Raw genomic sequence first — 26,204 nt, forward strand, 5'->3', positions numbered from 1 at the left:
AAAAAAAATTGCTATCAGTCTGGGGAGGAGGCTTAAAAAAAAATAGGATCTCTGGGCTGGGGATGTGGCTCAAGCGGTAGCGTGCTCACCTGGCATGCACGGGCCGCTGGGTTTGATCCTCAGCACCACATAAAAATAAAATAAAGATGTTGTATCCACCTAAAAACTAAAAAATAAATATTAAAAATTCTCTCTCTCTCTCTCTCTCTCTCCCCCTCTCTCTTTAAACAAAAATTAAAAAAATAGTATCTCTAATTTTAATTTGCATTTCCTTTATTTCTAGTATGATTGAACACCATTTTATGTGCTTATTGGGGATTTGTTATTTCTTCTTCTATAAATTATCCAATTTTTTACTGTTCTGACTATGTATATCATATATATATCTTTATGTACTATAAATATAATATTTATTCTCATGTTACAAAGTTTCTCCTCTTCTATTATTTTTCTTTTCTTAATAATAACTTTATTTATTTATTAAAACAATACATATTCATTGTTTTTAAAAAATAAGAAGAAATGGCAAAAACACTATCCAAAATTCTACCAACCAAAAATAATTAGTGTTAACAGTAGGTGATGATTACAATGGACATTTCTTTATGGAGCTATGCGGATAAAATAAAATGAACAGATATAGATCAAAAAATTTTTAAAGAATGAGACTATACTCTACAAACTTTTAAAACCTAGAGACAATCTGACTTTATTTGAATTTCATAGAAGAAAAGGAAACTGAAGAGAAGCTGAAGACATCTCTGAATTTAAATAATTGTTTCTTTGCCATAGGGGGGAAAAATGGTTTCTAAAAGGTCTTTCTCAGATTAAGAGAGAAAATTAGCTGGACATAGTAGTGCATAGTGGTGCACGTCTGTGATCCCAGCTACTTGGGAAGCTAAAGCAGGAGAACTGCAAATTCGAGGCCACCCTGAACAACATAGTGACACCCTGTCTCAAAATAAGGCTGGGGACGTAGCTCAGTTGTAAAGCACCCTGGGTGAAAATAATTGGGAAGATCAAGGTGTTCAAATATTTCCTCTTTCCTTCTTTCCTCCTTTCAGCCAACTGCATTTGCTAGGCTATTGTGTCATTTGTCCTGCTGGTACCGTGGGCAGCCCTATCTATTTGCTCTGAGACTGTACAAATGAAGCCTCCTCCATGTCCCAATCTTACGAGTGCTCGGTAGCAGAGTTTGAGCATAACCTGATTTCTTCTCAGGCCTCTACTCTTGGACTCTATTTCTAAAGTTTTGCCAGCACCTGATAACTTAAAATGAAGTACACTTGAAACTGACTCTAGTTATAGGAAAAGATACAATTGACGAACTCTAGATAGGGCAGAGCGGTGGGAGGGGAAGGGAGGGGGCAGGGGGTTAGAAATGATGGTGGAATGTGATGGTCATCATTACCCAAAGTACATGTATGAAGACACGAATTGCTGTGAATATACTTTGTATACAACCAGAGACATGAAACATTGGGCTCTATATGTGTGATAAGAATTGTAATGCATTCGAGGTCATATATAAATTTTAAAAATTAATTAAAAAATAAAATTTAAAAAAAATTTGTAAAAGATGCAATGATATTCTGCCTTCTGGAATCCTTTTTTACTATATCTATATAGTGTCTAAATTATGACATTCTACAATGATCATCAAGTATTTTTACATGTAAAAAGATGTTAAGACCATTTTCACTTTTTAAAAATATATAATGTACATGTATTTTATCTTTTCACAATTGTTTGTGTATTCAATTATTTATTTATTTTTACACTGGTGATTGAACCCAGGGATTCTTTACCACTAAGTTACATCCCTAGTCCTTTTTTTTTTTTTTAATTTTGATACAGGGTTTTACTAAATCGCACAGGATCTTATACGTTGGTGAGGCTGGCCTTGAATTTGTGATCCTCTTGCCTCAGCCTCCTAAGTCACTGGTATTACAGGTGTGCGCCACCATGCCTAGCTTTATTTTATACCTGGCTTCCTTTCAGAATTATATGTGTTCAGAGTTCTTGAGAACCTGCATGATGATGCATGCTTATAATCTCAGTTACTCCAGAGACAGTGCAATCCCTGAGTTCAATCCCCAGTACCACAAAAAAAAAAAAATGGAGGTGGAAGTGGGGAGTGGTCCCCATGTGAAGACCAAAGGAAGCCACACGATGACACGGGGAGTTTAGGAGTCCAGGGTCTATAAGCCAGGGCATTCCAAGAACTGGTGGTAACCCCAGAAGCTAAAAGGCATGCACAGAGCACATTCTCCCCTAGAACTTTCAAGAGAGCACCGTCCTGCTCTCACTCTTCCTTGGCTCCCCAGCCCTGACCCTTGCTCTTGGTGTCTGGCCCTGCCTCCCTCAAAGCACCTGGACAGTGCTCATTCCAGCCTCCAGGCTTGCCACCCTCCCACAGGATCCAGAAATTCCTTCCGGCCCAATACCAAGACCTCCTCCTCCATGAAGCCACCCTGTGAATGTATGGATCCTCAGCAATCCATCCTTCTCACAGGGCCTTTTAGTATCATGCTACTTAGCATACTTTGGGGACTTATTACCTATTGTTTGCTGTTTCATTCATAGATCTTTTTGTTGTTGTTGTTGCTGTTTTGGTACTTGGATTAAACTAGTGATTCTTAACCACTTAGCCATATCCCGAGCACCCCCATCCCCAACTTTTCTTTTTTTTTTTAATTTAGAAACAGGATCTTGAGGGCTGGGGTTGTGGCTCAGTGGTAAAGTGCTTGCCTTGAATGTGTGAGGCACTGGGTTCGATTCTCAGCACCATACATAAAAAAATATCAAGGTCCATCAATAACTAAAATGAATAAATAAATAAATAAAAGAAACAGATCTTGCTAAGTTGTTGAAGCTGAATTTGAACTTGAGATCCTCCTGCCTCAGCCTCCTGAGCCACTGGGATTACAGGTGTGCACTACTGTGTCTGGCTTCATTCATAAATCTTTTCTCGCAAACTAGCTCCTAAGAACTTCAGGACAGAGATACCATTTACTTCTTGGGTATCATTTTGTAACTTATAGCAGAGGGTCTTCAGAACTGCTAAGCACAATCAAAACCAGCCAGTGATTCCTTGTCTGTGTGGGAACATCCCAGTTCACGGGGACACAGCAGCATACCTTTCTTTTAGAAATTCTTCGAACTCCTTGCAGTTCTTGCGGCCATTGTTCAGGTGCTGGATGATGCTGTCATAGCCGGTGGTGCTGAGGATGTCCGTACTCTGGTGGGAAAGAACATGACAGCATCAGACCAGGAACAGCATAGATGGCAGCCCCAAGGCCTAGAGAGTGGAAGGAGCGGATGGGGTGGAAAGCAAGCAATGGGAGATTCCTGAATTGCTTTATCTCCAAGACATGTGGCCAAAAAGAATGACTAGAAGCTGCAGTAGGGTTTTTCAAATGATGAAATTAAAGGGCCGCAAAACAGGAAGAAAGTGACAAAGGACTAAGAGGCACGTGGATGAGGAAGGAGGCTGTGCTCAAGTCCTTCTCTGGCCTCCACTCCTGCCCAGAAATGAGGCAAGTGCCTACTCTAGCCTTTCGGCTGTGCACAGCTTCACACTCAATGGGATATCCCAGACATCAGTCACTCCATCTTAACCTGAAACCGAAATTTAAAAACTGCCAAGAAAAAGAAACTTAAGATACCCTGTTCCCATCATCACCCCCATCTGCACTTAGGGTCAATTCTAGCTTGCTGCACTCAGGGCCATTTCCAGCTTACTCTTGTTTCTTATTAAAAAGATATAAAAACCCCTTTTCAAATAGAACTGCTGCACCACTCTACCGGGCAGCCTGGCAGGCGTTCCCTGTCAAGAAACTTTGCTTTCTGAGCATGAGACTCTGTGTCGAGAGATTACTTTGATGTTCTGTCCTAACAACACTGATGGTGGAAACTGACTCCTGCTGCAGATCCATTTTAACCAGGAGCTATACAATTTTCAGTTTGTCCTTAAACTTGCCACTGAGCTTGACCCTGACAACTCTTCCCATAGCCAATTAGCCCTATAGAGAGTCCAAAGTATCTCTGCAAAAGGCAGGCAGCTCTGAGCCAGGAACCAGGAATCAGGCCTGAGAGTGGGAGAAAGTGGCCATCTGCCCATTGAAAAGTATGAAGGGGAGTCCAGCGGCCAGTGTGCTCCATGTCATCATGGGCCTCAATCTGGAGAAAAGTGTTACTTATATTTCTTTCTTTTTTTTCTTTCGGTTTTTGTTGTTGTTGTTGTTGTTGTTGTTTTGTTTTTTGATTTTTGTTTTTTGGAAGGGGATACCAGAGATTGAATTTAGGGGCACTCAACCACTGAGCCACATCCCCAGCCTTATGTTGTATTTTATTTAGAGACAAGGTCTCACTGAGTTGCTTAGGGCCTTGCTTTTGCTGAAGCTGGCTTTGAACTGGTAATCCTCCTATCTCAGTCTCCTGAGCCACTGGGATTACAGGCCTGCACCACTGTGCCTGGCTTGCTTACATTTCTTAAATTAGCAGTTTGTTCATATTTTATTCTACTATGTCCTCCATAATGGAGGAAGCTGGCTGGCTAAGTCCTCCAAACCAGTAACTCCAGGTGGAGTACACTTTAAAAATCAAGGTTCCCGCCAGGTACGTTGGCGCATGCCTATAATCCCAGCAGCTCAAGAGACTGAGGCGGGAGGATCAAGAATTCAAAGCCAGCCTCAGCAACTTAGTGAGGCCCTAAGCAACTCAGCAAGACCCTGTCTCTAAATAAAATATAAAAAAGGGCTGGGGATGTGGCTCAGTGGCTGAGTGCCCCTGAGTTCAATCCCTGGTTTAAAAAAAAAAAAATCTAGGTGTCCTTAGTTACCCATACTGATAAATCAGGGGCTTGTAAACAGTATCAAAGTGTCCCCTATGAGGTTGGTTCCCTGTTTTCTACCCCATGAATACAACAGGTTGTCTGATTTGGACTCCAGCCCCCATAGACCAGGTTGTTTAGACCTCCTCTGGGTGTGTCCTGGGAGCTCTAGACTCACAGTGGACCAGACAAAGAGGACTTGACCTTCCCAGCCCCAGTCTATGGAGGAAGGTGCAGCCCTGTGTGTGTTATGGTTTAGATGTGGTGTCCTCCATAACAAATGTGGTGTGAGACAAAGCAAGAAGGTTCAGAGGAGAAAATGATTGGGTTGTGAGATCCTTAACCTAGTCAGTGAATTAATCCCCTGATAGGGATTAACTGAGTGGTAACTGAAGTGGTAGCGTGTGGCTGGAGGAGGTGGGGATTGGGGCGTGGCTTTGGGGTATCTATTCGTATCTGGAGAGTGGAGTCTCTCTGCCTCCTGGTCACCATGATGTGAGCTGCTTCCCTCTGCGGCATACTCTGCCACGATGTTCTGCCTCACCTCGAGCCCTGAGGAATGCAGCTGGCCTTCTATAGACTAAACCTCTGAAACCATGATCCCTCAAATAAACTCTCCTCCTCTAAAATTGTTTGGTCAGATCTTTTAGTGACAGCAGTGAAAAAGCTGACTAAAAGAGTGTGGGAGGAGAGATTTCTAAAACTAGATACTAGAGAAACAGAATGTACTCTCTTCCATTTGCTGCCACTCAGGATATCCTGACTGAGCAGTGATCCCAGAGACCCCCAGCAAGACTAAGACCAGAGTCTGATTTCAACATGGCAACTGGAAATTTAAGAACCCATATCTCACATCACATTGTTAAATGGATTTATATAAGCATCATAAATTTTACAAGTGGGCATATAAATCTAAGTTAGAAATACATTGAATTCTATGCTCTGTAACTATTCTTTAAGCATAGATTTAGATTTCGGGAAGTCCAAAGAAAGATCTTATAAACAGTATGCTACTCAAAGAACATCACAGTGAGCTGAGCATGGTGGCACATCAAAGCCTCATCTTCCACCTGCTGTCTCCCTGCAGACCCCTCTGTCTTAGCCTACTAGGCTAAGACAGAGGGGTCTTACACTATCCTTCCCAAATCCAAATCTGGCCTCTCAAATCCTAGTTTTCTTGAAGTCTTCTCTCAGTAGCCACAACTCCCTCCTCTGGGTTCTTAGGGTACCCAGCATCTGAATTTGATCTTAAGTGCCACCCCTGTGAGTAACCTTTCTGTCCCAACTCTATTGCAAGTCCCTAGGGCTTTGTTCAAGTCTTGAACCACACCTGCACCCTTCCCCCTGGAAATCTATCTTAATGCTATGCACACCAAAGGCCCACAGTGAACATCTGTAGAATAAAATGCCTACTTTTCTCCCAGCCAGATATATCAGAAGGGAATAATGTACATAAAGACTCCTTAGTGGAATGAAGGAGTGGGGACAAAGGGTCAATTTCAAAGTTGGTTTGTAGACAGAATTCTTTGTTCATCTGACTTCTCTGTCTCACAATGTGCATTTGGAAAGGTGGTTTTCCTCTTCTTAACTAAGGGTACAGATACTCTGAGAAGGACAGGAAGAGTAGAGTGAGACCTGTTTCCTGAAAACACAAAACACCAGACCTCCCAGCTGTCAACTGTAAAAATAACAGAACGGTCACTTCCAGAGAGTGACTGGGCTACAAGGCAACCAGGAAAGCAAACTTCTAGAAAAATACAAAAAAAAATATATTCAAGGCTGAGTTCAAAGGGGTGGAGGATTTGGTCTGGAAACTTCTGACTGTGCTACTCAAAGAACATCACAGTGAGCTGGGCATGGTGGGTGACGCATGCCTGTAATCCCAGCGGCTCTGGAGGCTGCAGCAGGAGGATTACAAGCTCAAAGCCAACCTCAGCAAACATGAGGTGCTAAGCAACTCAGTGAGATCCTGTCTCTAAATAAAATCCAGAATAGGGCTGGGGATGTGGCTCAGTGGACAAGTACCCCTGACCCTAACCCTTGGTACCAAAAAAAAAAAAAAGAGAGCATCACAGTGAGCCAACTGGCAGAAATCAGTCTAAGAGAGCCAAGCAAGAAAGGAATGCACATGCAGTCTATGATGCACCAAGAAAGCATCACAGATCTACCATCAGAAACAGTGTGTCAGGGCTAGGAATGTAGCTCAGTGGTAGAGCACTTGCCTAGCATGCATGAGACACTGGGTTTAATCCTCAGCACCACATATAAAATAAAGGTATTGTGTCAACCTACAACTAAAAAATAAATGTTTAAAAAAATAGTAGACCAGACAGATTCACTATTGAATTCTATCAAATATTTAAGGGGAGAAATAACACCAATCTTACCCAAACTCTTTCAGAAAAAGAGGAAAGACTTCTCATTTTATGAGTCTAGTATAACCTTTGTTACAAAAAAAAAAAAAGACAAAGGCATTACAAGAAAAGAGTATTCTCAGAAAATCTTTCTCACAAGAACAGATGTAAAAATCTCTACTGAATCATTATATCATCTCCAGGAATAAATAAATGTATAACACACCATGACCCAAGTTATTTATCTCAATAATGCAAGGTTAATTTAATATTGGAAAATCAATCACATTATTCACCACATTAACAGAAAAAAGGATATGGCTCAGTGGTTGAGTACCCCTGAATTCAATCCCCAGTACGAAAAAAAATAATATATATATATATATATATATATATATATATATATATATTTATATTTTCCTTTTCGCCAAAAAGCTCATGAAAAATTCCTCAACATTATAGTGAAATCCAATTTAATGCCCACAAGAACAGAGTCAACATTGAATATAATCAAGAATGATGAACAACCAAATTGTTTCCTGCACTGCTTATAGGAGTATAAAATGGTACAATCGTTTTGAAAAAAAAAAAGTTTTGGGCAATGTCTCAAAAAGCTAACGTGCACATACCCTATAACCCAAAGTTCCACTCCTAAGCATTCACCCATGAAATGAAAACATGCATCAAGAAATAGAAAGAATATTCATAAGAACGGTATTCACAGTAGCCAAAAACTGGAAATAACCCAAATGTCTAACTGATGAATGGATAGATAGCCATTTCTCCATGAGCGAAAGATGCTAGACACAAACAGAATTTACTGCACAGTTCCATTTACATGTAGTTCTAGGACAGGCAAGATGAATCTGTGTAAAAAGAAATAAGAACAATGATAGTTCAAAGCCAATATGGCTACCGGTGCTGCTACCAGGGATCCACGTGTTTGGTTCTGTGCTGCACCTAAAGCCCAGACCCATCAGGATGCTCACTACACATAAGCTCTCCAGTCACGGGCTCCAAGGACCACCTAGGCCAAGGGGCTTGGGATTTCACTGATGGTAGAGTGCTGGCCTACCATGCACGAGGCCAGAATCATTCAGGGAACTCCTTAAACATGTAGAACCCTCAGGCTGAGCCCAGACCTGCTGATTTGGAACCTGGGGTGGCGCATGGGAGTCTCCACTGTTTTATATTCCTTCCAAGTGACTGAGATGCAGTTTGAGAAAGACCATCCTGATTCCTGCCTGGGGGAGCTTCCAGGAAGAAAGCAGAGGACACAGCAGAATGGGGAGACGAGAATGATGTCAAAAAAGTACAAAGGAAAATAAGCCAGGGAAGACTCTCTGGTTTGCATTTTATTTTAAAACCTCTAGTTTTGAGTAAAACATGTAAATGGGCATAGAAGCCCAGAGAGCCTCCCTGGAAAGGGAAGTAGGTAAATTAGTTTCCATTATCTACAAAGACTGTGGTTGTGGGAGGCCAGCAGAGAAAGTACACAAGAGTGCTGTGCTTTTGCATTCAAGGACTACAACATGTTCCATAAACAAAGTGAGAGAAGTTATTTCCATGTTTTACATGTGAAAAAGATGACTCATTTGGAATTTTGGTAATATAAAATACCAATGGGCCAGGCATGGTGGCATATGTTTGTAATCCCAGCCACTCAGGAGGCTGAGGTAGAAGGATTGAGTTGGAGGCCAATATCGATTTAGGGAGGCCCTAAACATCTTAGCAAGACCCTGTCTCAAAAAAATGGAAAGAGCTGGGTGTGTGGCTCAATCCCCAGTACCAAAAAAAAAAAAAAATACTGACCAAATAAATTAGATGGACAGATATCAGAAGACAGTAAAATAGAGAAGAAAGTATACCAAGTTTCCCAGCAAAATCCTAGAACCTAAGGCCTAAGCTTCCAGTCCATTGGGACCAAGACTGGAGCAGCCATGGATAATACTCAGGGTGTTTCAAGGACGTTGGGAAGCCCGCCAGTGCCCTGCCCGACACCAAGTGGAAGCAGAGCAGCTGCTTCTGACATTTATACCAAAGCTGTGACAGATGCAGCAGAATCCTAACAGTGACTTAAAGATCAAAGTAGCAACAGGGAGTGTCCCCTGCAGTCTTCAAAGCCTCCACAGGGAAACGTCAAAGAGAAAAAATGGTCAGCACAGCTCTGAGGTCTTCTAAATGCCTTTCCAGGACAATGCCAGGTCTACTTAGAAAATCAGAGATTATCAAGTAAAAAGCTGGAAAAAGAATTAAACATAAAAACAGTAATATCTTTCCAGTACCCATTTTAAAATGTAATTAAAATTCAAATATCCTATTCACAATGCCAATGAAAAATCTGTAAAATACTTTTCAAAATGTGAGACTTTACCAGGAATTAAACCCGGGGGTACATAACCACTGAGCCACATCCCCAGCCTTCTTCTTTTTTATTTTGAGACAGGGTCTCACTAAGTTGCTTAGGGCCTTGACAAATTGCTGAGACTGACATTGAACTTGTGATTCTCCTGCCTCAGCCTCCTGAGTCACTGGGATTATGTCATGCACCACCATACTCTTCTTAATGCTATCTCTTTTTAAAACTTACATTCATTATAAAGACACCCAGAAAAATAGGTGAATGAAAATAGCCCCTAAAATGTTAAAAAACAACAACAATAATAATAATGAGTGAAGACTTATCCTATTATATAAAAAATAATACAAGCTACTAAGCTACAAGCTATTAAGATTTTTTACTGGACCCAAGCCCTACTGCTTGCTGAACAAGAGACCAAGCAAGTCAAGAGACAGGATGTTGAGGCAATACAGGTAACTATTCAAAAAGCCAGCTAGGCTTTTTTGGCATTTTAGCCACTCTATTACTGAGCTACATGCCCAGCCCTTTTTATTTATGTGTCAACAGGGACTTGCTAAATTACCAAGGCTGTCTCCAATTTACAATCCTCCTGCTTCAGCCTCCCAAGTAGATGGGATTACAAGTATACGTCACTATGCTTCACTTAAAGGAGACATGAAATCAGAAAACAAAGGATGGCTAATTCAATAATTGTTACTGTGACAAAGACTAAAAATAGAGCCCTAGCTGGACATGGTGGTGCATGCCTGTAATCCCAGCAGCTCTGGAGGCTGAGGCAGGAAGATCGAAAGTTCAAAGCCAACCTCAGCAACGTGGAGGCGCTAAGCAACTCAGTGAGACCCTGTCTCAAATTACAAAATAGGGCTGAGGATGTAGCTCTGTGGTTGGGTGGCCATGAATTCAATCCCCAGTACTCAAAAAAAAAAAAAAAAATAGAGCCCTAACATAATATTATAAAATAAATTCCTAGTGAATTAAACCTTTTTTTTAAGAGAGAGAGAGAGAGAATTTTAATATTTATTTTTTGGTTTTCGGCAGACACAACATCTTTGTTTGTATGTGGTGCTGAGGATCGAAGAACCCAGGCCACTCGCATGCCAGGCGAGCATGCTACCGCTTGAGCCACATCCCCAGCCCTTCCTAGTGAATTAAAGATCTAAAGATAGAAATAACAAACATATGAGAAGAAAATATAGAAATATATAAAATATTCAAGTAAGAGAGATTTATCTAAGTATAATTCCAACCATAGAAGGTATAAAGGAGAGTCCCAACAAATTGCTTATTCTAATTATTAAAATATAGTTTACCAAAATGGACTGCTTGAGATTAAAAGATTGATATAAGATACTATAAAATTGAAAATAAAATGGGAGGAGGGTGCTGAGAATTGAACCCAGGATATAATGCCTGCATAGCACGCTCTCTATCACTGAGCATATGCCCCCAGTCCCTAGCACAGCAACTTCATATCACTTATTTCATTAAGGTGAAGGTGAATTTTCTGTTAAATGGTGCTAAGGTACCTGGTTAGCCATTTTGAAAAAAATATTTTTTAAAAATTCCAAACTCCACATCACACATAAAAATAAGTTCAAAACAGATCAAAGATCTAGTGAAAAACATGAAACTTTGAGAGAACTAGAAGTAAACGTACGTGACTATAATTTGGGTGTTCAAAAGGCTTTCTACCCATGACTTAAATCCAAATTCCAAAAGCGAAAATATTTATAAATTTGACCATATCAAATAAATTTTAGTAGCCAAAAAAAATCATGAACAGCATAAAAAGACAACTAACAAAGTAGGAGAAAATACTAGCAATAAAATCATAAAGAGCTAAGATTCTAAATACATAAAAAAATATTTTAGATGGCCATGGTGGCACACAGCTGTAATTCCAGCAGCTCAGGAGGCTAAGGCAGGAGGATCACAAATTCAAAGCCAGCATTAGCAAAAAATGAGGCACTAAGCAACTCATTAAGCTAAGCAAGACCCTTTCTCTAAAATAAAATACAAAATAGGGCTGGGGATGTGGCTCAGTGGTCGAGTGCCCCTAAATTCAATCCCCCGTATCAAAAAATAATAATAATTATTATTATTATTTTAAATTGACAGAAAAGGACCTAAAATGGGGCAAAAGGTATGAACAAAAGATTATTGTATATTCCTTGAATATATTAAAATATATACAACTTCATTCATACAAAGAAAAATGCAAATGAAGCTTAACTAAGATGCCATGTCTTACCCATCAGATTAATAAAATTAACAACTATGACAACACTGTGTTGGGAAAGCTGTGGGAAACATTCACTCATGCATTCCCTATGAGAATGAAAATTAGTCCAAACTTAGGAGAGGAAACTCAGCAATATCTAACCAAGCTACCTATGTGTCAACTTTTTGATCCATCCTATAAGTTACCCTGATGATACATCTCCAGCAAAACAAAAATACATGTGCATCAGGTATTCATTAGTGGTACTATTTTATCCCTGTGGTGCTGGGGATTGAACCAGGACCCTGTGCATGCAAAACAAGCTCTCTACCAACTAAGCTATATCCCCAGCCAAAAGAAATAACCTAAAAGCTCCTACATAAGAATGTGATTGATAAACCATGGTACATCCATACAATCAAGTTCTATGCACCCATTAAAAAAAGGATTAGTAGTATCTTTAACAAGTGGTATGGAATGATTCCTGGTTTTTATTTTTAAATGAGAAAAGCAAAGGACAAAAGAGTAAATGCAATGTGGCCATAAAGTCTGTAAACATGGGCATTTCGATATATATAATAAATGATTTAGAAAATCACATTTCAAAACATGGTATATTTAACATTACTATATGGTCAACATATTGTCCTTGATTAGCTATGCATAATTTGATGCATCTTCAAAATTACTATGAATATGGATTACTAAAGTCACATTTTTCTTGGTCCCTGCATGTGTATCTTTAATGGATTGCTTTGGGTGATTCATTTTTCTGATTTTCAAAGAATCACCAACTTGACCCAGAAATACTCAAGCATTAAAGAAAGTTCAGTTCCAAGAATCAAATCAAATTGGCCAGGTGTTGTGGCACATGCCTGTAATCTCAGCAGTTGGGGAGGCTGAAGCAGGAGGATCGCAAGTTCAAAGCCAGACTCAGCAACTTAGTGAGGCCCTGTCTAAAAATAAAAAAGGCTGGTAGAGCATCCATGCTTCAATCCCCAGTACCAAAAAAAAAAAAAAAAAAAAAAACAAGTTGAAGAACTGGAGGACATGCCTGAGAGGAACTTGATGACACATATCTAGGGTAAAACCAGTGGTGTCTCAACATCCTATGACTCATGGGATTCCCTGCTGACTCCCACAGACATGCCCAGCACTGCCCAGAACTTCAGAGACAGGCAACTACTGAGAGGCGGCTGTTCCCAAAAAAAGAACTAGGTTCCCACGAGGGACAAGACTAAGACACTAACCTCAGCAGTCCAGACACCAAGTCAAGAAGCAAGCCAGATCAAACAACCAATGTGCCGGGCGCAGTGGCGCACACCTGTGATCTCAGAGACTCAGGAGGCTGAGGCAGGAGGATCTAAAGTTCAAAACCAGCCTCAACAAAAGCAAGGCGCTAAGCAACTCAGTGAGACACTGTCTCTAAATAAAATACCAAATAAGGCTGGGGATGTGGCTCAGTGGTTGAGTGGTACCAGTTCCTGGTACCACTCCCTGGCCTCCCCCCCACAAAAAGAAAACCAGTGTATTGTTACTACTTTCAAAAGAAAAATATAGAATTGGGAGCCAGGAATCCAAAGTAGGTCAAACTCAGAGGAACATCCAACAATGCTGTACCAGCCGACATGTGTCCTCTCACTCCAAGTGCAAAGTTTGCACCCAATCTGCAAAAATTCCAAGCAGCTTCTGATACCTCCATGCCACATCCCTACCATAATACAATTTTGAAGGTCTTTAATTTCTGTCAACTGAACAATCTGGTTGAACTGAATAATCAAAAGAGCATAAAGCTGGAAGTCTGAAGAAACCAACTGTGAAGACAAGCTACTGCATCCCTGAAGAATTCATGTCTGGGGCAGGGTGCAGTGTCACACGCCTGTAATCCCTGCAGCTCTGGAGACTGAGGCAGGAGGATCACCAGCCTCAGCAATTTAGCAAGATCCTGAGCAACTTGGTGAGATTCCATCTCAAAGAAAATATAAAAAGGGTTGGGGATGTGGCTCAGTGGTTAAGTGCCCCTGGATTCAATTCCCAGTACGAAAAAGAAGAAGAAGAAAGAAGAAAGAAGAAGAAGGAGGAGGAGGAGGAGGAGGAGGAGGAGGAGGAGGAGGAGAAATATCTGAGGTGCACTACACAGCTGTAAGTGGGAAACCTCAGCTTAATTCTTCATTCTAAGAAATTATGAGTTAATATAAAATATTTCATGTTAAGGGAAAGATTTCCTTTTTTAAAAAATTTTATTTTATTTTATTTTTTTATGTGGTGCTGAGGATCAAACCCAGGGCCTTGCACATGCTAGGCGAGCGCTCTACTGCTGAGCCACAATCCCAGCCCTAAAACAGTTCTTTTCTAAGGTAAAAGCTGGCTTCAGCATATTCATTGCTATTCAGTTTCTTCCATCTTATCCATTTCTATTCTTGAGACTTCAACACATAATCAGAAGAATCCTTAAAAAAAAAACAAAAAAAAAAAGCACCTCCCTTATGCTCTCTGGACTTGCATGTTTCCAAGCAAAGGTAGATTTATGATTTCTAACAAGTTTGAACCAGAAATTAATCAGAACTACTTAATCAGAATATCCCATTTCCTAGACCTCCAGACTCTAGTTTATTCTTGGTTCCACCATTCTTAGAATACCTAGAATGTTTTCTGTCATGTTTGAAGTGCTAGGATATTAGAGATAGAAGGCATCTTAGAGATTCACCATAAAATTAACTTCCACCTTTTATAAATGAAGAAACTAATGCCTAGTTTACACTTTGACTAAAGTCTTTATACTCCTAATATGAACAGAAATACATAAATGCAAATGGTGTTACTCAACCAGTAATATTCAAATAAATGCAATAATCTCCAAATTGCACATCAGACTAATTAACTTTGGTTCTGAGAAACAACACCAAGTAATTCACTGTGAACTCCAGCCAGCCTCCTCCCACCCCAAAAATATGTGGCTCTTGTTTCTACTTCTTCCAGCTAACTCTTTATAAAATTGACAACAATTTGTGATGTTCTAGAGAATTTTTTCCAAAGTTTTAAATTGAACTTAAACTTTAGATTTTGTTTTGGGGCTTTGTTGTCACAGTTCTGAAGATGGACCCTGGGACCTCAGTTACATTAAGCAAGTACTCGATCACTAAACTGCACCCCCAGAGCCTAGTTTATTCTTACTCACTGAGTCCAACTCAAGTTCAGTGTATTTGGGGTTTTCTGTACTTTTGGTCCATAATTTATGGGAATGAGAATGTTTTGTATATTCAAATCTCAAACTTGAGCATGTCTCAAATAATAGGATTTCTTCTAGCACACGTTCACCCAAGCCCAATGTCTCTGTTCCCTCTCTAACTTGCAGATCCAATGAACATCTTGCATGAGTTTTCAACAGAGTTCTCATGCATATCAAATGTGACACCCATGTAACAATGATGTTCAACTGAGCCAGACCAATCAGGCTGATTTGTTGAAACTAAATCTCAACTAAATTGAGTGAAAATGTATGCCCATACCAAACTGCTCTATTTTATATATAGCAGCTCTATTCATAATTGCCAAAATTTGGAAGCATCCGAGATGTTCTTTTGTTGTTCTTCTTCTTGTTAGTTATACATGACGGTAAAGTATATTTTATACATACATGGAGTATAACTTCCCATTCTTGTGGTTGTACACGATGTGGAGTTTCACTGGTCGTGTATTCATATATGAACATAGAAAAGTTATGTACAATTCATCTACTCTCTTTCCTATTCCCATCTACCCTCCCTTCCCTTCATTTCCCTTTGTCTAATCCAATGAACTTCTATTCCCCCACCTCTTATTGTGTGTTAGCATCCACATATCAGAAAGAACATTTGGCCTTTGGTTTTTATTTCACTTAGCACAATAGTCTCCAGTTTCATCCATTTACCAGCAAATGCCATAATTTTATTCTCTTTATGGCTGAGTACAAGATATTCCTCAGCAGATGAACAACATAAATAAATGGTGGTACATCCGTACAATGGAATATTGTTCAGTGATAAGAATGAGCTATTAAGCCACAAAAAGATGTGGGAATCTTAACTCCATATTTCTAGGTGAAAAAGCCAATCTGAAAAGGCTACAAACTATATGATTCCAACTGTATGATTTTCTGGAAGAGGTAAACTACAGAAAAAGTAAAAAAGATCATCAGTTGCTAAGGATTCAAAGAAAGGAAGAAGGGAGGAATAGGTGAAACACAGGAAATTTGGGGGCATCGAAACTATTCTGGATGTACAATAAAGGTGGATATATTATTATTTATTTGTTAAAAACCATATATAACAAAAAGTGAACCCTGGCTTGTGCAGTGGTGCATACCTGTAACCCCAGCAGCTCCAGAGGCTGAGGCAGGAGGATGGAGAGTTCAAAACCAGCCTCAGCAAAAGCAAGGCACTAAGCAACTCAGTGAGACCCTGTCTCTAAGTAAAATACAAAATAGGGCTGGGGATGTGGTTCAGTGGTCAAGTGCCCCTGAGTTCAATCCCTGCTACAAAAAAAAAAAAAGCAAACCCTAAAATAAACTATGGACTTTAGATAATAATGTATATCAATTAGCACATCAATCGTGCCACACTAATGCTACTTGTTAATGACAAGGGATGTAGGGTAGGAGAAACCTATCTACACGGGAAATCTTTACTTCTGTTCAATTTTTCCATAAACCTAAAACTGCTCTAAATAATAAAACCTATTGCTGGGTATGGTCTTGCATGCCTGTAATCCCGGTGACTCGGGAAGCTGAGGTTGGGGATGTGACTCAGTGGTTAAGCACCCCCCAGTTCAATCCCTGGTACAAAAGAAAGAAAGAAAAAAGAAAACCTATTAATTTTTTAAATTGTTTAAAATGAGATAATCATGATTTAACTTTCTAGTTAATTACTAGAAACAAGTTTTCTAGTAAATGGGTCATTTCAGCAAATTCACTTTTCTCAAACAAATTTTCAGCAATTTGGCCTGCCTCCTTTGGAAGTCACATTGTAATTTCTGTTCCTCAAACATAACTTTCCAGCCTTGCCTTCTCCCTTCATTTCCCCCCAGCAGTTCACAAGGCTGGCTTGACATCTTAGTTCACCTGTCACCTCCTTGGAGAAGTTCCCCACATCCAATCTGTCTCCCATACATATCAGTACTCCATTCAATCTCCCAATGGTGTAGGCAGATAACGACCCCCCAAAATGTACTAATCTGTGGAATTAGTTAATATGTGACTTTACATGGCAAAAGAGATTTTACAACTATAATTAAATTATGAACTTTGAGATGAGGAAGGTTATCCTGGATTGTCCAACTGGGCCCAATGAAATCACATGGGTCTTTAATAGCCAGAGAAACAAAGTAATGTGATTGTTGATTTTGAAGATAAAAGAGACCCACAAGCCAAAATAAGCAGGCAAACTCTAGAAGCTTGAAAAAGCAAGGAACTAATTCTCCCCTCCACCTTTCCTTCTCTAAGGAATGCAATCTGCTGACACCTTGATTTTAGTCCAGAGAGATTTTTGACATCAAGAACTATAAGATGGTCTGGGAATGTAGCTCAATGGTAGAGCACTAGCCTAGCATAAGTGAGTCCCTGGTTTCAATCTCAAATACTGCAAAGCAAAATAGAATTGTAAAGTAAATCTTGTGTTGTTTTAAGCCACTAAGTCTATGCTAATTTGTTATAGCAGCAATAGGAAGCTTATATATACATATTTCCTCTACTGCAATCAATTACCAAGATCCTTAATTGTATGATATATTTATTTGGTTACTCTGAGTTCCATATACTGGGGTATGGACACCTCCTTTTTGCAACTAGCATAAAGGAGATACTCAATAAACACTCGTTAAAAACGGGAATTTTCATCCCAACCCTGACAGGTATGCTTACTGGAATGTTACAATGCAGACACAGAGACTCAGTGAAGTTACACCCACTACCAGCTAAAGATGGAACAACAATAGCAGAGCCAAGCAGGGCCAAACCCAGACCCACCGGGGGCCTTATGCCACTGAGCCCTCTAGGATAACATTGAAAATAGTATCACAGCTGAAGTACAGAGATGGGGTTGTTGAGACAGAGGATCCCGGCATTGCCAGGGTTGGTGTAGACAAGGCCTCATAGAAGGGAACATTCTGGAAGCCCTGAGCAAGAATTTTCTCTTTCTTTCTTTTTTTCTCCCTTTCTTCCTTCTTTCCTTCCTTCCTTCCTTCTTCACTTTCACCAGGGATTGAACCCAGGGTGCTTAACCACTGAGCCACACCCTCCAGCCCTTTTTAAAATATTTTATTTAGAGACAGGGTCTTGCTGAGTTGTTCAGGACCTCACTAAATTGCTGAGTCTGACTTTGAACTCATGATCCTCCTGCCTCAGGCTCTTGAGCTGCTGGGATTATAGGTGTGCACCACTGCACCTGGCTAGCGAAAATAAATTTCTAGGTGGAAAAGCAGGGGATGGAAGTAACTGTTTTGTTTTGATCATTTGAATCGCAGGGTCTGTTATGTAAAACATAGGCTCTCTCGTAAGAAAAGAGGAAATAAAATTTGAAATCATTATTGGAAGGTGGTTGTGAGTAAGAGATCCCTAGGACAAGCTTCCTCTGGGTGGGACCCCAGGCAAATGGCTCTTTATGACACTTTCTTTTTTTCTTTTGCTGATTGTTAGCATGCCTGGATGTGATATCTGGTCCTGTGCCTCTAGCTGGACCTCTTGTCATAGGTAAAATCAGTGTCAACTCTTCCCAGACTAGTCCAAACTTTTAGTTGTTATGAATGAAACTGTTTCTAGGAAATTGGGATTCTTTTCATATTTGTAATATTTCTTTAGGCTGGATTGCTAAAAGAGGTAACAGTGCAACCACTTGCGATTGTTAAGTCTCATAACACATACAGCCAAATCCTTTCCAAAAACAGCTCCAACAGTTTACCCTGCCTCTATTTTGCCTCTGGCAAAAACTTACTTTCTGTTTCCCTGTTCCTTACCCAGTGAAAGGCATTGGCACTTTTTTTAAACTACCTAAATTTGTTAGGTGAAAAACATAACCCTAGTATTGTTTTCATTTGAGTTTATTATTATTATTATTATTATTATTATTATTATTATTATTATTATCACATGGTTTTCTGTATTTTCACAATTCATTTTTATCCTCACTTGTGAATTGGAAAGATCACTTTTAAAACCAGTGGTGCATGCCTGTAATCCCAGCAGCTCAAGAAGCTAAGGCAGGAGGATCTCTTAGCTTCAGCAAAAGTGAGGTGCTAAGCAACCCAGGGAGACCCTGTCTCTAAATAATATACAAAATAGGGCTGGGGATGTGGTTCAATGGTGTAGTGTTGCTGAGTTCAATTCCAAGTACCAAAAAAATACCCCATAAGAAAAGAGGTAGAGAAAGCAGACGTATAATCTTCCTTCTAAGGAAAAACCCAAAATCTTTACACAGCAATTTACCGCTGAACTACATCCTCACCCTTTTAATTATTTACTTTGAGACAGAATCTCACTAAGTTGCTGAGGCTGGCCTCAAAATTCTGATCCTCCTGCTGCCTCCCAAGTAGCTGGGATTGCAGGGGTGCACCACCACTCCCCTTATAGGGCAACTTTCTGTTTTGATAAGTACCTGGCTGAACTTGAGGTGTGCACCCTCGCTTACGAAGCCTCTGGAGAGGCCCCAAACACACACACAGCCCCTTTTCTTTCTCTCTTTGCAGCACAGATGAGCAGTTCTGATTGTTGGAAGCAATCACAGGGTCAAATGCTTTCTTTAAAATCTTGACTTTTTTTCATCATGAGGGTTTTGTTGTTTTTTCTTTTTTTTCTTTTTTGTTTATTTTTGCATTAACTGATTTTCAAAAATATTGCATTATGAGCTGAAGATGTTGTATGCACAAGGTCCTTGGTTTGATCCCCAGCACTGCAAAAATGTGTGTGTTTGTGTGTGTGTGTGTGTGTGTATGTCTGTGTACACATTAAAGAATTATTTATCTTGCCAGTTGTAGAAGCTCGCACCTGTGATCCCAGCGACTGGAGAGGCTAAGGCAGAAGGGTTGCATGTTTGAGGCCTGCCTCAGCGACTTCCTGTCTCAAAAAATAAAAAGGACAGTGGATGTGGCTCAGTGGTTCAATAGCCCAGGTTCAATAGCTGGTACTCCCCCCAAAGAATTATTTACTGAGAGACTTTTTTGGCACTCCCTTATATTTTGGACCCAAGCCCAGTATCTCCTGGCCCTATATTCCCCTCACTCAGCAGAGACCTCTACCTCTACAAGGGTACCCCAAAAAGGTAAATCACGGTTGCACAGGTAAATCATGCGCACATGATTTCATCACTACATTTCTTGGGGAGCACTTAAAAGATTATTTTAATTTATAGAATGTACGATTTTTTTTACAATTAACACATGTTGTAGAATATATGATTAACTTCCATTTATACACTTAAAAAAAATTTAGCTGGTTATAGTGGCACACATCTGTAATCCCAACTACCCAGGAGGTTGAGGCATGAGGATCGCAAATTAACGAGACCCTTTTTCAAAATAAAAAAATAGATAAGAACTGGGCATTGGCTCAGTAGTAGAGGTCTCCTAGCTTCATTTCCCCAATACGCCTCCCCCCTCAAAAAAAAATTGTCCATTCACTTCTAGACAGACAAGTCTCTGCTTAAAAGCCAAGGTGGTGGGTGTTTGGACACTAGACCATGTGCCTAGGTAGTTTTTCCTTTCTCCGCAGCTCTACTCCCCCAGCAACGCTCACCACACCCTTGTTTTGAGAACCTCACTAAGGGGCTTTGTTGGGATCCAACATGGCGGCGAGAGGGGAGGCAGCGCTTTCAGTACCTCCTCAACAACGGGATCAGGGAGACGCATGGATACGCTTAGATATGACCTGCTGAGAAACTCCTAGCAAAATTCCACTAAAGAGAGACCGGCCGGGAATTGGAAGGATTTTTGGAGGTGACAGTCTGCGCTAGACAAGTGAATCTCCGCCACGCAGCGCAGAGGTCCAGACCCGCCAGCCGCTGCCCGCGCGACTCGGCGACTGTCGGCTGCCTGCACGCGGCCCCCGCGTCAGGGCGGATAGCCTCCGAGGCGCAGCGCAGCAGGAGCGGTGCAGGGACTCTAGGAAGAGGTCTCTCGCCAAGCCTTCATGAAATAGCGAACCGGGAGCTGAAACCAACCAGAGACAGACCAGTCCCACCCCTCCCTTCGGACATGCCGGCAAGGAGCCTGGGGCCCGCCATAGCAGAGTGGTGACATCACCAGAGTTCCGCCGACAGAATTCCTTCCCAGCGGAATCCACATTAGCAGGTGTGTGACTCCCACCCCCTCCAGATACAAGCAGCCAGGAAACCACCGGGGGCGTGTCTGTAGGGAAGCAGAGGGGATTCCAGATCCCCACCTCCCCTTAACACCAGCGGCGACACCCAAGATCTTAGCCGCCAGTTTCTGGGGGCGTGCCCACCAAAGGGGTCCGGAAAAATTAAACTGTTGGTTCCCAGATCACCCCACCACAGCACTGGGGCTTAATTGAATGACAGAGAGGGTGTTCATCGTTCGGGATATAGGACACGCGGTGGGGCTGCAAGTGTAATCAGATCCTTGGGGAACCGCCTCTGGTGAACAGGACCTGGCTGGCTGGCTGGGAGGAGGAACAGGGGGAGGGGCCGGATAAGTGAAAGGGCTCTGGACTAACAGGATTGAGAGACTCCCAGGAGCCACCGTACAGGGATTTCTGTCAGCACATAGAGGGCAGAAGCTCGGCTCAGAGGGCACAGCTCCGCCTATTGGAAGAGAAGAAAATGGGATTCAGCCATAGAACAGGGGATGCCAGCATGGCAGAGATCTGATGTCATCGGAGAGCGGCCGAGGAGAAAACTTCATCGGTGCCAGTGGCGACGGAAACAGTTGGTCCCCTGGTAGGGAGGGTGAGTCACAGATACCCGAGTCTCTCTCGCTTTGTCGTCGTCGAGCCAGAGGGGAGGAGCGGGGCCGCCGCCCGCGCCCGCAAGGTAGGCAGACCTGCGACCAACCTGCAGATCAGGCCCAGCGGTCTGCAGGCGTGGTAGGAGGGGCAGGGCAGAGCCACCGCCCGCGCCTGCAAGGTAAGCAGACCTGCGACAGACCGGTGGATCAGGCCCAGCGGCCTGCCAGCGTGGTACACACTTCACCCCAACTGGAGTAGGGGCAGAGCAGAGCCTTCGCCCGCGCCCAGATCAGGCCCAGCGGCCCGCCTGTGTGGTGGTCAAGTGACCCCAACTGGAGTGGGGGCGGAGCGGAACTGACACCCGTGCCCGCAAGGTGGGCAGACCTGCGACCAACCTGCAGATCAGGCCTAGCAGTCCCCGGGCGTGGTAGGAGGGGCAGGGCAGAGCCTTCGCCCCCACCTGCAAGGAAGGCAGACCTGCGACAGAACGGCAGATCAGGCCCAGGGGTCCGCGGGCGTGGTAGACACCTCACTCCAATTGGAGGAGGGGCAGAGCAGAGCCCCCGCCCGCACCTGCAAGGGAGACTTTTCAACTATACAAGAGCAATATAAATATATAGGGGGGGGAAAATTTCAAAAACACAACAGTTTCACCAAGAAGAAAGAAACGCAAGCAGTATGAAAAGACAAGGAAAGAAAGGACTACAAGCAATGCAGGTCAGCTCAACTTTAGAAGAGGTAACAGCTGCAGCAGATGGAATGTCAGATAAAGAATTCAGGATATATATGCTTCAGATGATCTGGAGTATCAAGGAAGAAATTAGACAGCAAAATCAGACAATGAAAGATCACTTCGACAAGGAATTACACAAACAAATCCAGGAAGCAAAGGATCAACTATACAGGGAGATAGAGGTTATAAAAAACAAACAAACAGAAATCCTAGAAATGCAGGAAGCAATAAACCAACTTAAAAACTCAATTGAGAGTACTACCAGCAGAGTAGAACACTTAGAAGATAGAACATCAGACAATGAAGACAAAGTATTTCAACTTGAAAAGAACATAGACAGCTCAGCAAGACTGTTAAGAAACCATGAGCAGAACATCCAAGAAATATGGGATAACATTAAGAGACCAAACTTAAGAGTCATTGGGATACAGGAAGGTATAGAACTCCATACCAAAGGAATGAGCAATTTATTCAATGAAATAATACGAGAAAACTTCCCAGACTTGAAGAATGAGACAGAATCCCAAATTCTAGAAGCCTACAGGATGCCGAATGTGCAAAATTATAAGAGATCCACACCTAGACACATTATAATGAAGATGCCCAACATACAGAATAAGGAGAGAATTTTAAAAGCTACAAGAGAAAGGAAGCAGATTACATTTAGGGGCAAGCCAATCAGGATAACAGCTGATCTTTCAACACAGACTCTGAAAGCTAGAAGATCCTGGAATAACATATTTCAAACACTGAAAGATAATGGGTTCCAACCAAGAATTGTGTATCCAGCGAAATTAAGCTTCAGGATGGAAGATGAAATTAAAACCTTCCACGACAAACAAAAGTTAAAAGAATATGCAGCTAGAAAACCATCTCTTCAAAACATCCTTGGCAAAACATTACAGGAAGAGGAAATGGAAAATAACAATGAAAACCAACAGTGGGAGGTAGGACAGTAAAGGGGGGGGGATAATCAAAGAGGAAAACAAACCATGTTTAGTAACATAAATAAACAAATATGGCTGGAACAACAACCCATATCTCAATAATAACCCTAAATGTTAATGGCTTAAACTCACCAATTAAGAGACACAGGCTAGTAGAATGGATCTCAAAACAAGACCCAACAATATGCTGCCTACAGGAGACGCATTTGATAGGAAAAGACATACATAGGCTGAAGGTGAAAGGTTGGGAAAAATCATATCACTCATATGGACTTCGGAAACAAGCAGGAGTGTCCATACTCATATCAAATAAAATAGATTTCAAGCCAAAGTTAATCAAAAGGGATAAAGAGGGACACTACATACTGCTTAAGGGAACCATACACCAACAAGACATAACAATTATAAATATATATGCCCCAAACAATGGTGCAGCTATGTTCATCAAACAAACTCTTCTCAAGTTCAAGAGTCTAATAGACCACCATACAATAATCATGGGAGACTTCAACACACCTCTCTCGCCACTGGACAGATCTTCCAAACAAAAGTTGAATAAGGAAACTATAGAACTCAATAACACAATTAATAACCTAGACTTAATTGACATATATAGAATATACCACCCAACATCAAGCAGTTACACTTTTTTCTCAGCAGCACATGGATCCTTCTCAAAAATAGATCATATATTATGTCACAGGGCAACTCTTAGACAATATAAAGGAGTAGAGATAATACCATGCATCCTATCTGATCATAATGGAATGAAACTGAAAATCAACCATAAAAGAAGGAAGGAAAAAGCATACATCACCTGGAGAATGAACAATAGGTTACTGAATGATCAATGGGTTATAGAAGACATCAAGGAGGAAATTAAAAAATTCTTAGAGATTAATGAAAACACAGACACAACATATCGGAATCTGTGGGACACATTGAAAGCAGTTCTAAGAGGAAAATTCATTGCTTGGAGTTCATTCCTTAAAAAAAGAAAAAAACAACAAATAAATGATCTCATGCTTCATCTCAAAATCCTAGAAAAAGAAGAGCAAAACAACAGCAAAAGAAGTAGAAGGCAAGAAATAATTAAAATCAGAGCTGAAATTAATGAAATTGAAACAAAAGAAACAATTGAAAAAATTGACAAAACTAAAAGTTGGTTCTTTGAAAAAATAAACAAAATCGACAGACCCTTAGCCATGCTAGCGAAGAGAAGAAGAGAGAGAACTCAAATTACTAGCATACGGGATGAAAAAGGCAATATCACAACAGACACTTCAGAAATACAGAAGATAATCAAAAATTATTTTGAATCCCTATACTCCAATAAATTAGAAGATAGTGAAGGCATCGATAAATTTCTGAAGTCATATGATCTGCCCAGATTGAGTCAGGAGGATATAGACAACCTAAACAGACCAATATCAATCGAGGAAATAGAAGAAACCAGCAAAAGACTACCAACTAAGAAAAGCCCAGGACCGGATGGGTATACAGCAGAATTTTACAAAACCTTTAAAGAGGAACTAATACCAATACTTTTCAAGCTACTTCAGGAAATAGAAAAAGAGGGAGAACTTCCAAATTCATTCTACGAGGCCAACATCACCCTGATACCTAAACCAGACAAAGACACTTCAAAGAAAGAAAACTACAGACCAATATCTCTAATGAACCTAGATGCAAAAATCCTCAATAAAATTCTGGCGAATCGGATACAAAAACATATCAAAAAAATTGTGCACCATGATCAAGTAGGATTCATCCCTGGGATGCAAGGCTGGTTCAATATACGGAAATCAATAAATGTTATTCACCACATCAATAGACTTAAAAATAAGAACCATATGATCATCTCGATAGATGCGGAAAAAGCATTCGACAAAGTACAGCATCCCTTTATGTTCAAAACTCTAGAAAAACTAGGGATAACAGGAACATACCTCAATATTGTAAAAGCAATCTATGCTAAGCCTCAGGCTAGCATCATTCTGAATGGAGAAAAATTGAAGGCATTCCCTCTAAAATCTGGAACAAGACAGGGATGCCCTCTCTCACCACTTCTGTTCAACATAGTTCTCGAAACACTGGCCACAGCAATTAGACAGACGAAAGAAATTAAAGGCATAAAAATAGGAAAAGAAGAACTTAAATTATCACTATTTGCAGATGATATGATTCTATACCTAGCAGACCCAAAAGGCTCTACAAAGAAACTATTAGAGCTAATAAATGAATTCAGCAAAGTGGCAGGATATAAAATCAACACGCATAAATCAAAGGCATTCCTGTATATCAGCGACAAATCCTCTGAAATGGAAATGAGGACAACCACTCCATTCACAATATCTTCAAAAAAAATAAAATACTTGGGAATCAACCTAACAAAAGAGGTGAAAGACTTATACAATGAAAACTACAGAACCCTAAAGAGAGAAATAGAAGAAGATCTTAGAAGATGGAAAAATATACCCTGTTCATGGATAGGCAGAACTAACATCATCAAAATGGCGATATTACCAAAAGTTCTCTATAGGTTTAATGCAATGCCAATCAAAATCCCAATGGCATTTCTTGTAGAAATAGAGAAAGCAATCATGAAATTCATATGGAAAAATAAAAGACCTAGAATAGCAAAAACAGTGCTAAGCAGGAAGTGTGAATCAGGCGGTATAGCGATACCAGACTTCAAACTATACTACAGAGCAATAGTAACAAAAACAGCATGGTACTGGTACCAAAACAGGCGGGTGGACCAATGGTACAGAATAGAGGACACAGAAACCAATCCACAAAACTACAACTATCTTATATTT

At 40.8% G+C, this 26,204-nt stretch overlaps 1 protein-coding gene across 2 annotated transcripts in view; it reads right to left on the reverse strand.

The window, feature by feature from the left end:
- Positions 1-26,204, reverse strand: part of Pstpip2 (proline-serine-threonine phosphatase interacting protein 2) — a 73,508-nt gene that overhangs the window by 36,518 nt on the left and 10,786 nt on the right. For both annotated transcript variants that reach the window (XM_046428458.2, XM_058573927.1), the window contains exon 2: positions 3,141-3,241. In XM_046428458.2, coding sequence (XP_046284414.1) covers positions 3,141-3,241 — 101 coding nt within the window. The remainder of the gene's footprint in view (positions 1-3,140; positions 3,242-26,204) is intronic.

This window comes from Marmota monax, unplaced genomic scaffold (genome assembly GCF_021218885.2).
Source record: "Marmota monax isolate L192 unplaced genomic scaffold, Marmota_monax_Labrador192_F-V1.1 WCK01_AAM20220418_F8-fsc00031, whole genome shotgun sequence".
Classification (NCBI taxonomy): Eukaryota; Metazoa; Chordata; class Mammalia; order Rodentia; family Sciuridae; genus Marmota; species Marmota monax.